Source organism: Neomonachus schauinslandi, chromosome 2 (genome assembly GCF_002201575.2).
Source record: "Neomonachus schauinslandi chromosome 2, ASM220157v2, whole genome shotgun sequence".
NCBI lineage: Eukaryota > Metazoa > Chordata > Mammalia > Carnivora > Phocidae > Neomonachus > Neomonachus schauinslandi.
In genome coordinates this window covers 144,580,014-144,595,214 of record NC_058404.1, presented here as the reverse complement: position 1 = coordinate 144,595,214, position 15,201 = coordinate 144,580,014, and the positions used below count along the sequence as shown (strand labels likewise).

General features: G+C 39.5%; 2 protein-coding genes across 5 annotated transcripts; one reads left to right on the top strand and one right to left on the bottom strand.

Moving 5' to 3' along the window:
- Window positions 1-3,890: 3,890 nt before the first annotated feature.
- EPGN (epithelial mitogen) lies at window positions 3,891-10,349 on the top strand. 4 transcript variants are annotated; one of them, XM_021702368.1, is made up of 5 exons: window positions 3,891-3,959; window positions 4,539-4,601; window positions 7,895-8,015; window positions 8,749-8,775; window positions 10,295-10,349. In XM_021702368.1, the coding sequence occupies exons 1-5, from the start codon at window positions 3,917-3,919 to the stop codon at window positions 10,347-10,349; spliced, it is 309 nt and encodes a 102-aa protein (XP_021558043.1). In that variant the 5' UTR covers window positions 3,891-3,916. The 4 variants fall into 4 exon arrangements, with proteins under 4 accessions (XP_021558043.1, XP_021558040.1, XP_021558044.1 ...); XM_021702365.1 differs by having other exon boundaries at window positions 4,539-4,628; window positions 8,749-8,901; XM_021702369.1 differs by lacking the exon at window positions 8,749-8,775.
- On the bottom strand, window positions 5,538-6,148 carry LOC110591344 (ubiquitin-40S ribosomal protein S27a-like). Its single transcript, XM_044912792.1, has one exon. The coding sequence runs from the start codon at window positions 6,146-6,148 to the stop codon at window positions 5,582-5,584; it is 567 nt and encodes a 188-aa protein (XP_044768727.1). The 3' UTR covers window positions 5,538-5,581.
- Window positions 10,350-15,201: the final 4,852 nt, after the last annotated feature.

Below are 15,201 nucleotides of genomic sequence, written 5' to 3'. Positions count from 1 at the left end.
TGGGAACTTGATCAGGGATGGGGGGGGGTGGTCTCCATAAACTGACTTAGCAGCATTGTTTGCTAAAACTGGGCTCAGGGGGCCTAGTCGAGAAGAAGACTCAGAGGAGTCTGATTGAGGTCCAGTTGAGAAGGAAGCCTTTGTCAACACATAAAGGAGATAAAATTGGTTCGTGGGTACCATGACTTGATTTATGGATACTTGGGGTGAGTAAAAGATAGACATATGACAGCCATGCAGTGGGGCTTTGGAGAATTAACTTTCCTTCTCCTCAAGTATCTATAAAAAGGACCCTGAAGAATGAAGGGGGATTGAACAATAATACAAAGATATGGAAGTGAGAATGAGTTTGGCATGTATATATGAAAGCAAGAGTCAGACTAAAATGAAAGGTGTGTGTTGGAGAGTGGTGGAAATCCAGCTGAATAAGTATGCAGAGATAGATTTAGAGAGTGCCTGGATAATTCAGACCATGTTTGGTGAATTAGGACAATTGCAGTTAGAGCCTAGAAGATATTATCATTGATTAACATGAGAAAGTTATAAAACGGAGCTGATTTTGGAGAAGAGATTATGTTCAGTTTAAGAGTGTCAGATGATGACATAATACATGGAGTCCTGATATAACATCAGTCTGGGAAGAGACTAGTGATTTAAATCTAGGACTCAGTACCGTGTACTAACCACTAAATCCCTGACCTTGCTGACCATCCTTCACACGCTGTGTCTCTCTACTCTTGCTCAATAGCAACGACTATCCTTAAGAGAGCACCTGGCGTGTGCTACATGCTTTATTTTTTTGTTGTTATGGACAGTCTCCATTTGATAGATGAGGAAATTGACCCTTGGGGTTATTAAAAAGCCTCAGCCAGGGCCAAATGAATAATGGACGTGGAATTCAAAACAAGGTCTGGATTGCTGTGAGCCAGAGCTCACTCTCTTGTCATTACATCACGCTGCCTCCCTCAGTGCCTTTCTCCACCTGGAATCCTTTCTCTTATTACACATCTAAATCTTCCTTGTTATTCCAGGTTCACTTCAAATGAAACTCGTCCATGAAAACTGGCATGAGTCCCACCCCTGAACTCCCACAGCCATTTCTGCACACATTCATGGCACTTCTCAGGTCCTACCCAGTTCTGTATGTGCTTTCCTTAACTTCCTTCAGTACCCTGAAGTCCGAGTCCATGCACGATTCGTCTATTTGTCTTGCTACCACCACATCCAGCCCAGGGCCATGGATGTTGCAGGCGTTCAATACTGAATGAGTGAATGAATGAATGGCAACTGCATCCATGAGAATTACAGAATAAGTTTAGAGAGAGAAGGCCATGGACGGATGACCATTTCCCACCAATGTCTAGCAACAGATTTTTGTTGAGTTAGTGAGAGAGCAAGAAAGAAGGCAAAGAAAGAAAGGGAAGGGAGGGGAAAGGAAAACTTTCAGAGATGCTTATGACAAGAGAGAGACGAGTAAATTAAAGAGACAGAAAAAGTGGCAGAAGGGAAGAATGACAGTGGAGTGTTCTTAGCCTTCTTTCCCCTTTCTCTTTCTAACATGCTCCAGTGTGTATCAAGAATGAGTGATGATATCAGTGAGACCACCTTACAATGCCCCTTCCCCCATTCTTCAGGATTGGGAAGGGACTTTTTGTGAGAGGATTGAGGAAGGGAACACAGGGGACTCTCTTAAAGAGAGTTTAAGTGGGATCCATTAGTATGAGTCCCAGAGGAAAGACGCATGCAGGCTGACTAGAGCTATTTTCTGGTTAAGTCTTTAGGAAAGTGGTAGGTGAGTTTCTGTGTTATGTGGCCTAATTCACCAGAGTGGGGAAACATCAAAAAAGAGCACAGGCCATTCTTCTCAGCCCAAATGTGAGTGAAAGCCACAGTTGATTTAATATTTAGATTCTTAGGATAGAGGTAATGGATTTAAAGTTTGATTTTAGGAGATAAATCAGAAAATTCCTCCGAGATCAGTATACGGATTCCTCCTAGAGAACACAGCTGGGGAAGTAGAAAGGACATGTGACCTGGAATCCAAACACAGATTCGAGTCCTGACTGTAGGGCATATCCTTTGGTACGTCACTCTTTTGAGTCTCCATTCCTCAGTTGTCATAAGGGAAGAGAAATAAGGCCTCTTGTTTATTTCTTTATTCACTCAAGATGGATTCGTTAGGTATATACCATATGTTAGGCACTGGATTTGTTGGGGCCAGGATTACTGAAGAAATAACTGGGAGGTGCATGAAAGCCTTCTGCAAAATGCAAAGCACTCTGCAAACTCTAGTTAACAGTTAACAGCCAAGATGGCTGTTGTACTATGTCCCCGTCTTACAAATAAAGATATTTAACAGTAGTCCTAGTATGTCCCTCCAACAATTGCAATTGGTCATAATGGTTTATTTAATCCTTTGCAAATGTTTTTCTTCTTAAATTCACAGCAGTGGTGCAGAGGATGACTGTTTGATTTATAATTCAAATATTATTTTCCTGGGAAAAATATTATCCAGAAATTGTCTTAATAATGAACAGTTAAAAAAAAAAAAACCCACAAAAGTAGAAATACAAAATGTAGGCTTGTTTAAAGTGAGCCAAGTGCTGTATATTCTTTTAACTTTAAAATGATGACTCCTTTGGTGATTGCCCAAGTTATAATGAGTTCAACAAGCTCATTCTTGTGTGATTTCTGAAGCCAAATTCATATTTCAATAGTGAAAGAGATCCTTTCTGGTAAAACAAATTTGCTGAATGGACACGATGCAAATGATAACCTATCTTGACTTAAACAGGTTTTCAAGGTCCGGAAAATATGAGCAATTGAAATTCCTGGTAGAAAGGCAGGACACCTCAGTAAAACATGTTTATATAGGTTCTTTATAATAATTTGGGGCAAGTGAAAATTTATGGGAACCTCCTACCGTCACAAAATCTAACAGCAATAATCACATCTTGCCCTTTAAAATGGCATTTTAATAATCATAACTAGATTAACAGTGAGAAAAATTTGAATGTCGTGTTAAAACTTTCTGTTCATTAGACATACCAAACCTAAATACTTTCATTTTATCTTAGTGGAGATGGCATCATCATCCTCATCCTCATCATTCTGGTACTTTACTGGTTCTCCCTAGCCAAGTCACTGGAGCACAGACTGAAGCATTGTAGCTCTAAGGAAATTGGCAGCCCATTCCATTTACTTGGAAAAATCTTAAATGGCAGAATGACATAAAGGCAAATGTTATGCTATTAAAAATAATTATTTTTACAGAACTGGTAGTAGCAACACAAAGTAGCAAAAAAATAAAATGGAATATGAAACCTCTGCTGTTACCCAAATTTCATTTTCTCCCCTGCCGTTTAAATTACAAAATACCTTGATTCACGTGCAGTCCGTATGAGAGGTAGTGTAACTGAGAGGTGGTGTAACATAATCGTGTATGTAAAAGTACATACAGTTTCAGGGATGTTTGATTTATTGCCTGGTGATGCTGTTTCCTGGTTTGCAAATACCAGAACTCCCCTTTGCTGGAATCCTATGTAGGTCACTAGCCACTTTGGAGCTGGTACAAGTCTGTTCGCAGCAATGGGGCCTTCCCTGAATTTAGATTCTTTTTTGTTGTTTTAAGTACTTTTAGATACACAATTATGCCCACAGGTAACAGGAAACCAGTGTTTCAAAAGAAAACTTGATCACATTGCTAGATAACATTAGGTATCCTAAACAAGTGTGTGAGCGCCTCGAGGGCTCTACCTACAGCTGCTGCCAGAAGTACATATTTTTTTGATTGGTAAGAACTGGCAGATGACGCTTCATGAAATATAAATGCAAGAAAGACTCCGGAGAGCTCAATAAAAACCTTCCACCTGTCAGCCTCGGAGGATAAGAAAGATACTGTTAACAACAGCAGGAAATGGCTTTCAGAGTTTCAATATCAGTCTATCTCTTATTCAAAGGTAGGTAGTTCTTTTTTGTCTTGTTAATTTTGTATCCGTGTAAAATATGAATAGAATTTGTTTCCTCTGAATCAATGAGAAGTTGGCTTTTAACGCCATTCTTCACGACAAAGGACAGAGCAAGGAATCTGTGAATTAATTGAGTTTCTTATGTAATGCAGGTTTGGCTCCTAACAGATGGTGATACCCCCTTTTTTGAGACCCGTCTGCTTGCTTGATGCAACTGAAGAGCAGTTGATACATTTTAACTACTGTGTCACTGCATCCTTATGATTGAATTAGTATACCGATGTATCCACTTTCTCGTAGAAATGTATGTGTTTCTACTTTCTGTAATTATAAAGTAGTCCCTGGAATTGGTATGGATGAGAAACTGTCAGGAAACTGCCCCGGTCAGGTTTTGGATTTCAAATGTAAATGAATTGAAAATAGAACACAGGTGGGAATAAGTAGACTAAGAAGGACTTTTGATCCGTGGCTTGCACATAACTTCCGGTCTGTCGCTTGCATGTAGAAGGCGGCTCACCTGCTAAAGATGCCTTTCCCCTCTCTCCCCCCCGCCCCCACCCCTTCATATAGCAGTGACAGCCCTGACTACAGAGGCAGCCGAGCCGGGGACACCCTCAATCACAACCCAGCCAAGTAACTGGACAGTGAACAAAACAGAAGGTATTTTCTTCACACTTGTGTATTTTAAGTGCTTTTTTTTCTCTTTTTACCATTTGAGAGATATTTGGATTGTGATCAAAAGCAACATTGGAAATTTTGAAATATATATTTTATTATTAATCGACTCTTCTGTTAAATGGAAGTGACAGGTAAATGTGCCAGCAAAGAATTGCCCTTCTAAAGGGGCCAAGTAAATGAGAGATACAGAAGTTGTCTTCAGTTACAGTCCTGAATGTGAGACACCCCACATTTTCTGCCTGACTCCTGCTCGGTTCCCAATAACCCATGTGTGTCGCAAGGTGGTTTGTCCCTGTTCTGGCATTCTTGACGACTGATATTTTGATATCATCTTTTATTCTGTGACCATGACTTTGCAGCCAAAGAAATTATGACATGATGAAGCCTTAATCCATCTTTGGAAAGACCTTTTCTCTTGTTTTGTTTTGGGGGGGCTTTTGTTGTTGTTTTAGCATATGCTGTATTTATTTCCTAACCACTTATACTTAATTTTGGTTGTTGATGATGATGATGTATTATCACTATTACTATTATTATTAGAATAGCTTCTGGCTGTTGTTGAGCATCAGTATTTTTTTAAGCCTGTTTGAACTCTGGGAGGTGAACTTGGAAAACTTGTTACCTGCCACGACGTGTGTACCGGGTAGTTAGGATTCTCACACAAATCATTATCCCCTCTTGTGAAGATTGGTGATACGACATAGGACAGAGAAAACAGCATATCTTGCTCTCAAAGCCAGGCAAATAAAAGATCAAGTCAGATGGTTTGTTTCTGAATATGAAGGCTAGTAATATTTAAACATTCCTCATTTCACCAATGATTTTAAATTAAAAAGAATTTACTTAAAATATTTTGCCCATTTGAGTGGTTTTTTTTTGTTGGTTTTTTTTGTTGTTTTTTTAGTTCATGTCTTTTATTATTAACCCATATACAATTACTTGTCTTCTGGTTTGTTGAAGCAATAAGTCAGACAACATTTGCCACAATAATGTCTGTCGAAATGGCTAGCCATGAAAACTCCAGCACCACACTCATCTGAAGGGCACTCCTGACGAAGGCGACTGATTTTGCCATTCTCATCCACCTTATAGTATTTCAGGACGGCCAGTTTAACCTTCTTTCTCTTATGCTTATTCTTCTTGGGAGTGGTATAAGACTTCTTCCTTTTCTTAGCACCACCACGAAGTCTCAACACAAGATGAAGAGTAGACTCCTTTTGAATGTTGTAGTCAGACAAAGTGCATCCATTTTCCAGTTGCTTGCCAGCAACGATCAGTCTCTGCTGATCAGGAGGAATTCCTTCCTTATCCTGAATCTTGGCCTGTACATTTTCTATTGTATCCGAGGGTTCAGGCTCGAGGGTGATGGTCTTCCCCGTGAGGGTTTTCAGGAAAATCTGCACCTTGGCGGCGGTTCCACCTGCAGCTGAGGAAAAGGAGTGAAGGGTCAGACGTGGGAACATAAGAGGGCCTGCCCATCTGAGTTTTAAATATCTATCCATTGACAAGACAAAATCTGTGAGCTTTAGAATAATTTTTAGCCAAACTTCTTCATGTCTTCTGAGCCTTTGAGCCAAGAGAAAAGATCTGGGAGATAATAATGTAGAGAATTCAAGAACAGTTTCCCCTCGGTGACTGACTTCGTAACAGTGCACCCAGCACCGCCTTTTTACTTCCTTAATAGTGAAAGTCTTCCAAGTTACAGAGAAGAATAATAGACGACAGGGGACTAAATGTATCATCTCTACAGTTTTCCTTTGCTTTCTTGATGGAGAGCTTCAGTTTCTCCGCTTTTAATTTAATTTAAAAATCTGCATCCAATATCTTGGGAAATTTTTCATAAACTTGTAACTAATATTCTTCTCCTTAGGGAAAAGATGAGGCTCTCTAGTATGCTGTTTCCTTGAAGATGCCTTCTCTCAGTTCTCACATTTTCTAGCAAATCCTGGGTCAGGCTTGGCTAATTCAATTGATTTAGTCTTGAAGCAGGAAGAACCCAACACAGTTTATAATGGGAAATTCTTACTGGCTTAGAGTTAATTATTAAAATGAGATACTAGATTCACAACACCACATTCAACAAAATGAAGGTGAATCTTCAGGTAATATTGTGTGTTCTCAACCAAAATGAAGTTATATAACACAGTATCTTATTGGTGGGTTAGTACCTAAGATTTAGTATTTTCAATATAAGAAAAATACACCTTTTTAGATCGTTTTCTTCCCTAAAAACAAATAAGTAGGATTCTGTTCATCTACTTAGCTAGCAAGGCAAATGTGGTATGATATGATAACTAAAGATGGGGAAATACGTTTATTCATAACAATGATGAAATAAAATGCCACTAATTCTGCTTGGGACAAGTTTAAGAATCGGTAATTAGATTTTTACCAGAAAGGACTCAGTTATTCAGCTTTACCCAAGTGTCATCCCCACTGCATATACCCCAAGGATGGCATAGGTGTATGTCTTCAGTACATCAGGGAACGAGGAGTAAGCATCCTGAAATGTATATATTTTGCCAAAGGGAAGCTTCTGGTAGAGACTTCTGGACACTTGACCACAGAAGTTTTGCCAGATGCAGTCATTTGCATGGTGTTAGACTTCAAAACCCAGATTTTCTCATTCTGTCTGTCTCGAGGTCTTTCCCCATTATCTCATAATGGCTCTTAACTGAGTACAATTTCCAATTAATATTCAAAGGTGTTGTCTCAACTATGTGAAGCTTGAGCCATAACTTGTTTCTGGCTTCTTGTATAGGTCATGACAATTCCTCTTCTGAAATCAGGCACAGGGCTCCCTTTACCATTACCTTCTCAACTGGTAGTCCACAGAAGGGGAAGCGGGGAATTTTCATCTTCTCAAGTTCATTATCTCTGTAAATCCCAATTTCCTAAGTTCTGACTTCTCAGGTGTAAAGGGGAGAATTAAAAAAGGAGAATCAAGGCTAAAACGAGAACCAATGCTGCCACCTTTTGGCAAACTGGTATCTCTGCCTCATTATGTAGCTTCTAAAGAGCAGAGCAATCATCAATGCGCCTCCATCCCCTAATTAGTTAGTGATATGTCTAAATAATATTAACCCAAACTTTGGACTATAACCTGCCGACGGAATCAGTCAATAGTTTAAAAGGCAGAGCACCCAAAGAATATTCTTAAAATTAAAGATCTCTTTACATACGTGTAACAAATCTACTATAAGAGTATGACCCACTTCATCTGTTAACATTGTATGTCCTTTTCCTAGTTGACTACACAGAAGGACCCATAGCCTTGAAGTTCTCACATCCTTGCCTGGAAGACCACAATAGTTACTGCATCAATGGTGTTTGCGCATTCCACCATGAGCTGGAGAAAGCCATCTGCACGTAATTGCAAAGAACTTTCCAAGTCCTAGAGATGGGAGGAGATGAACTTATGTTTCACATGTTTCTATGCGGTTCACATAGTCCCTTTCCACACACCTCTCTCTTATCTAGTACAAAGGGTATATCATCTGAACATGACTCACTGTATTTGAATATCTAAGGAGTCTTTTTCTAAACTACCTAACCCTCATTACTCAAAAACAGGGTTCCCACATTAGCAGCTTCTAGGTAACCTGGGAGCTTGTTACAGATGCAGAAGCTTATGCTCCACTCAAAACTACTGAATCCAAATGTGCATTTTAGCAACATGCAAGGATGATTCTGAGTTTTCACGGGGTTGATTATAGGATAAGATGAAATAGATTATAGCAAACACATTTCAGGAATATAAAGTTCTAGAGAAATTAAGTACTATTTTTATGATCATTGGTTTGCTAGGCATTCTCCTATGAAAGACTAGATTAACAATTTTCTAGATCAACTCATGCAAGCAGATTACCTTCCCCTTCTACCCATGAGGGAAGTTACATTAATATGGGCCCTTAATGAATTGATTATTGTGAAATACATAGCTTCTTCAATACATTTAACAGTTGGCTTTCATTTGGCATTTTCCTCTTTAATTTACATTACTTACTTTCTATTGAAATTTTTATTCTTTGAAATTGGTCATTTCTTTCTATTTCTACCACTATGAGTTTTAAAATTATGCATTCTTTTCTTTTTTTAAAAGGTGTTTTACCGGTTATACTGGAGAAAGGTGTGAGCACTTGACCTTAACTTCATATGCTGTGGATTCTCATGAAAAATACATTGCAATTGGGATTGGCGTTGGATTATTATTAAGTGGTTTTCTTGCTATTTTTTACTGCTACATAAGAAAGAGGTAGGAAAAAACGAAAATATGAAGTGACTGGGCACTTGTTCACTTGATGAATATTTATTGAGCCCCTACAATGTACCAAGCACTGACATGTGTAATTGTTTAGTGAAAAATGGCTGCAGATCTGGCAATTTCCTACATATTTGTTTTGATGCTTTTTCTTATAAACACAGACAAGCAGTAAAAATTTACCTGTAGTTGCACTAGAATAGCTCCGATTTACAATTTCTCTTCATCCTCATCTCTGTCTGCCCACATCAAAGTTACAGGTAAGGAGGACAGTAAACCCCACAAGAGTAGAGAGTGTATCTTGTTCACGGTTATATATTCAGTGCTAATTACCATGCCTGGCACACAGTAGTCACTCAGCTAATATTTGTTGAAGAACAAATCAAGAAATGAGTATTAAATGAATGAAAATGTATGGCAAACATTTTCTTTTTAGACTTCAGCTGAGGGTTTATTTGGGAGATTCTGTCTACTGCTAAAAGCCTAAGAAAATAAACTTGATCCACAAATATAAATTACTTGTGTTATCCACACTGGTAATTTTTTCTTAAATCCATGTAACTAGGATAAAGTCAAGAAATAATGTGAGATACGTTAAAGAAAAAAGTGCAAATACATTTCCTTTGCTGTACCTTATTAACTGAGTTGCCATTTTTTAAATGACCAAGACTGACTGTACAAAATAAAAGTTTGTTTGCTTAATAACTGCATCGTAGAACATCTGTTATGTCAGTTGTAGGTCAGGTGGTATAAAATCTATTCTATCAATTGATATTGTTATATCAATTGCCTAAGAGACCAAGAAAGAAAGAAAAAAAAAAAGGAAGTAAAACCTTTTAATGTTAACAAGACCACTGTGTGAGGTCAGGTTCCTCAGCAGCCAAACCTAAGATGGGGATTCTCGTGCAAGTCAATGGCTGAGGGAGTTCTCTAAGGTGAACTCTGTAATGGAGTAAGAAAAACTAGAGCAGAGTATGAAGGTGAGCAAAGACGTGGCTTTCGCCAACGTCTAGCCTTGGCCCAATTCCATAGGGAAATCTAGAATATGAATGGCATGGCAGATGTCTCCCATGAGGGCGAGGGATCTTGGTTTTAGTGCCCTGTGTCATCAAGCATGGGTGGCAGGATGCTCCTGGTGGGAAAGGGGGCAAGGGCTTGGAATCTCCCAGGAATCTTCAGGCTAAGTGCTCTGTTGGCCAAGGGCAGTCCTCTGGAGAAGGATGCAACTGTGAGCCTGTTAACAGGTGTAGCCCCTGGGGGGTGGGTCCACCCCATGGATTTGGGGTGGGGCACCAAGAGCAATTGCTATACAAGAGCATATATACCATTCTCCATAAACTATACAAACAGCCATCAAATTCACATGGAAACCAATGTTCTGTTTTAGGTGTCTAAAATTGAAATCACCTTACAATATCTGTTCCGGAGGAAGACCACTGTGAGGCCTTTGTCAGAAATTTTCATGAGGCATTTATAAAAATCAGCGGGCCCCAAACTGAAATCTTCAAATGAAACAACAAAACTTCCCAAGCTGACTGGACTGGAAAATAATGGAAGTTGGGATCATGATGAAATGAGAGAATACCTGGATGGGAGAGAATAAATTTCAACGTTGGTCTTCGGACTTTGCCATCGTTAGGGTGCCACAGGAGCCGAGTGAACAAGCTACAGTGACAGAAGTCAAGTTCATAGTCCTACTCTGGGCTGGTTGCAGTTGCTGTTGTTGTGTGGTTATTGTTCTTACTGCAGAAGGACCGAGTTTCAGGCCTCTGATCATGTCAGATGTGAAGTTTCATGGGAATAATTATCAACCTTGCAGCAAGCTAAAGCAAAGCCAAGGTTGGGTTCTTCATGTGCTTGCTACCACCAGTATTTTGGATCACTGCTCTATGGACCTGGTCCCAAACATGCTGCTTTCCTGGTGTCTAAAAGAATGTGACGTCAGCTGTTCGGATGAGGTCAGTGTTACGGCACCTCTGGGACTCAAGCACGTGCCTGAAGTCTAAACCGGAGAGAAGAACACGGAATGTCCAAGGCAAACACGAATCATGCCCAGCTTGTGACAACACTATGTAGCCTTAATCTGTGAAATATGGAATAAGCTAAAGAGTTTTTGATGACTGAAAGCTATCTGGATATCGAGTCCTGTAGGTGAAACATTTCTGTTTCTGCATGGATTATAAAACTTTGTGTTGGACTCATGGGTCCCCTAACGTTTATGCTCATCACCTCTTCCTGATGTTAGTGGAACTACCTGGTGACTACCCATTTTGACTGAAATTCTAGAATTCTACTAATAAATAAAATTTGACCATTGGCCCTGACATAGAAACTGAAGAATTGGACATAGGAATTTTTTCACCAGCCAACAGCATGTGGAAACTTTCTTTACCATTTCTGAATACTTGATAGCAGATTTGCACAGAGCGAGAGAAAATGGAACAATGGCAGAAATACCTACTTGGGAATTAGGGTCCTTCCTCTTTAATCCTATTTCTTCCACATAAGTCAAATAGTCTTGTGCAGGTCCTTTAATTTCTTTGGGCTTTGGTTTTATTTTCTACAAGGCCCTGATAGCTTCAAAATTGGACAATGGGTCAAGAGAAGTTCTTCCATGTTTGTTCTGCAAGTGGGATTATTCTCAACCCCAGGCCACCTCTAACCCCCAAACACACCACTGGACATCCTCTTAGGTGTATAGTTTAATGTGTGGTTTGTAGAATAATAAATTAAAATTTTGTTTTTCAAGGAACTGAAACAGGAAATTAAAGAAAAATGATATCTACCAAATTTTCTTTTGGATTCAATCTAAAACTATGGACTTTCTTTTCTCTATCCTGACGTAGATAGATAAGCAATAAGTGAAACAGGTCTGATCACAAGGTGGGTTAAAAGAGAATCAAACACGAACGTTCTTACGATGGTAACAAGACTTTCACTTCTAATGACTTTCCACTCACTCCTAAACAAAACCTTATATTCTGCTTTCCTTTGAGTAGAAGGTATTTCTCCAGCTTCGTTTTTCCTCCATAAGGAATTTCATGCAGATGAATCGCGCGTGTCAGCACTTTCTGCTTGTCCTCACAAACTATGCAAAGGTTACATCATACCAAAAAGTGGGGAGGTGAAGGATCCTCCCAGTGACTCCAGCGACCACGCCTAGAAAGCTATGCTCTTCCTGGGCATTTCAAAAAGGTGTTAAAAAGCTGGGGAGAGTCCAGGAAGAAGCAGTAAAGCTTAATTACGGACTGCCTCTTGATGAAAGGAAAGAGGAATTAATGCTGGAGTCTGGGGAGGTGATAACCTAAAAAGTTATAAATATCTGCTGTCTATAAATATTTCTAAATTGTAAGCACGATATAACTGAAATTAAATAACACCAGACAGAGAATTAAAATTTCCAGATTGCCAAACCGAAACAGAAACCAATTGGGAATCAGGTTTTTTTCACTGGAGAATAGGATGCATGAAGAGTAGAAGATCCTCCCATCCCCCATGAGACTGCAGAAATTTAAAGTGTGGCTTATGAGAAGCCATCTGTTCGTGGTCTGTCATGCAAAATAATCTTCAGGTCCCATGATGCCTAGAATTGATTTTGCAGGGAGGGATGAATCTCGGGCATTCCTATGGCAATGTTTACATATGTAAACGGGACTCCAGTGAGAAAATGCATACATACAAGATGTTCTGCAAACTTTCCGGTCTTTCGTTTTTTTCCCCGTGTGCAGTAAGACCCTGAGAAACGTCTGTCAGGGAGGCCCTGCGTCAGCACTGCATTTTCAGCTCTCAGTCATGAATTATTAGGTGCGGTGGATCATCTAGGAAAGGAACAGGAACATGTTTCTGGCATCTTTGACTAAAACAACCTGGATAAGGGGGCTTCATCAATTTTGCTCAATTCCCATTTTGTCTTCTTCCTGTGTCTATCCTTCCATCTTTGAGAATACATTCCTAAGTCATCAATATTCATAAGTGCTTCATTAATTAGCATATTGGACCATGATAGGGGTGGGAGCAAACACTATAACTTCAGTCATATTTGAACCAGTAAATTTACAAAAAAAAAGTATAATTACTTGTTATTGTATCCTCTGTCCCCAAATAACATTTTTTTTTTTAAGTAATCTCTATACCCAGCATGGGGCTCGAAATCATGACCCTGAGATCAAGAGTCGCATGCTCTACCGTCTGAACCAGCCAGGTGCCCAATCCCAAATGACTTTTTGTATATTATGCTTTTATAATGTTTGAAGTAGATGAAATTAAAACATAGATTATCTTTTCGTGTTTCCGGGCACACTACAAATCTAATCCTTTAATTTTGAATTGTCCATTTTGGTGATGTCAAGAAGATTTCCACTCATTATATGTAATTGAAAAAATGTCTTAAGAAAATAACAAGGCAAACATCAGCAATTAAGCTTTTGATGTTGGACATCAGGACAATTTTTGTCTGCAGAAGGCCATGAGTAAGCCATCTAACTTCTGGTATTGCAAAATGTCACAAAGTCTCCGTAGTGTGATGTAAATATTGATATCCTGCAACCCACATTCATGGGAAGGGTTACCGGAATCTTTCTATTGCAAAATACCACTCTTTCTGGCTTACATCATGGCTGCATGACATCAGCTTACTAGCATCTGCCAAGATGAACTGCAAGTGTTGAAATTTAATTTGTCAGAGTCTGGCACTGCTAATCTGGGTGAGTCCATGTTTCTGCCCAAACCTTGGTGCAGCCCTGTTCAGTAGCACATTCAGAAGCAGATCTTCCAAATTCAGCTCCCGATTTCTATTAATTATTCAATCCATGAGCGCCCAGCTCAGAGTACAAGAGCTCAAGCCATTCATTTCCTCCAAATGCAAAGGCTAGGCCCCTGGAGAATATTCACGTGAATCAATGAGTCCCACCATTCTATTTCACTCCTCTGACGAAACCGAACATGATGGCTATCCAGATTGTGGGCAACACCGACAGCCTCCAAAGAAACATCCCATAAAGATTAGGAGTGTGCTTATAGTGTAACAAGGAGAATTGAACTGTTTAGTTGGATCTTATCTATAATATATCTCATGATAATTTTTATGTCTCAGGTGTTATTGGAGCATAAATCACTCAGATTGTAATTCAGTTAGGACTGCAGTCAGACAGGTATCAAACTAGCAGTGCTTTTGATCTTTAAGAGGATGTTAATTAGGCTTCACAGCTTTCTGGAAAGATTGGCATCTATAGATCTTTAAAATTGCATGAAAATATTGATTCAATATTGAGTCTCCTCACAAATCAAATTAAAGTAATAGTGTAATATAGCTACTACTCAAGAGCACTTACAGTGTTTGAAAGGCATTATTAGCATTATTTTAATTAATCCATGCCTGTGTGTAATTGAGGCTTAGAGAAAAGGCTATTCCTTTGTCAAGTACACTTAGCCTTTTAGCAGCAGAGCCTAGACCTGAACCAGGTAAATGCCAAAGTCCCTCATCTAAACTCTATATGATAATGCTTCCCAATATTTTATGGAAAATATTGGTGTTAAGGGATTTGTTTCTTGATGAGCTTAGAGATAATATCCAAGTGGTTTGTATGCAAATGAAAAAAGTCCCTTTCTTTAAAATGTATAAAATAATAACCTTTGTTATGGATCAGCCACAAAAACCCCTGCTGTCATCTGCTGATTATTAAGATATGCATACCATCCTTCGGGTGGGGCCAGAACAGGGTTCAAGTGCCCATCGACAGATGAATATACATTCTGGGGAGAGACTGTAGACTGTAAGTAGACCCCAGTTTATCTTCAGGACTCCGGGGATGAGGAGGTCACTTGGGAATGCTTGACCCTAGCCTGTGAACAAGGGTTCTCTGGTGCTGTCCCCTAACTGGGACACGCCTGGCTTAGTGTGGTGAGGGGATGAGGAATGAATGGTTTTCCCATCTACAGAAAAATCAAATCAATCTCCTTCCCACCATGTCACTCTCACAATCCTATCCTGAGTCCCACATACACTTTAAAGAAAGACACTCAATGGCGGTTGTCCAGCGAGGGGCAAAAATTGGAAGCAATACTAAAAAATCGATGCAAGGGATAGACATTTGAATGACCTGCAATCTAGTCCAGCTGCATGGTTATTTAACTTTGTCAGGGCCCTTCACGCACGATATTCTCATCTGTTAAGTGGAGAAGTTATGTTACGGAACCTGGAGTGGATCTCCCGATGGAAGAACCAAGCGGCACTGTAGATTGTCAAGGTCACTTAGCCTTTTAGCAGCAGAGCCTAGACCTGAACCAGGTAAATGC

What these genes read in the sequence shown, in the direction of transcription:
- EPGN (XM_021702365.1), top strand. Translation starts at nt 3,917, where the DNA reads ATGGCTTTCAGAGTTTCAATATCAGTCTATCTCTTATTCAAAG. An exon ending in AGTCTATCTCTTATTCAAAG is followed by an intron (nt 3,960 to 4,538) that starts GTAGGTAGTTCT and finishes CCCTTCATATAG; the next exon opens with CAGTGACAGCCCTGACTACA. An exon ending in TACTGCTACATAAGAAAGAG is followed by an intron (nt 8,902 to 10,294) that starts GTAGGAAAAAAC and finishes GTTCTGTTTTAG; the next exon opens with GTGTCTAAAATTGAAATCAC.
- LOC110591344 (XM_044912792.1), bottom strand. Translation starts at nt 6,148, where the DNA reads ATGGATAGATATTTAAAACTCAGATGGGCAGGCCCTCTTATGTTCCCA.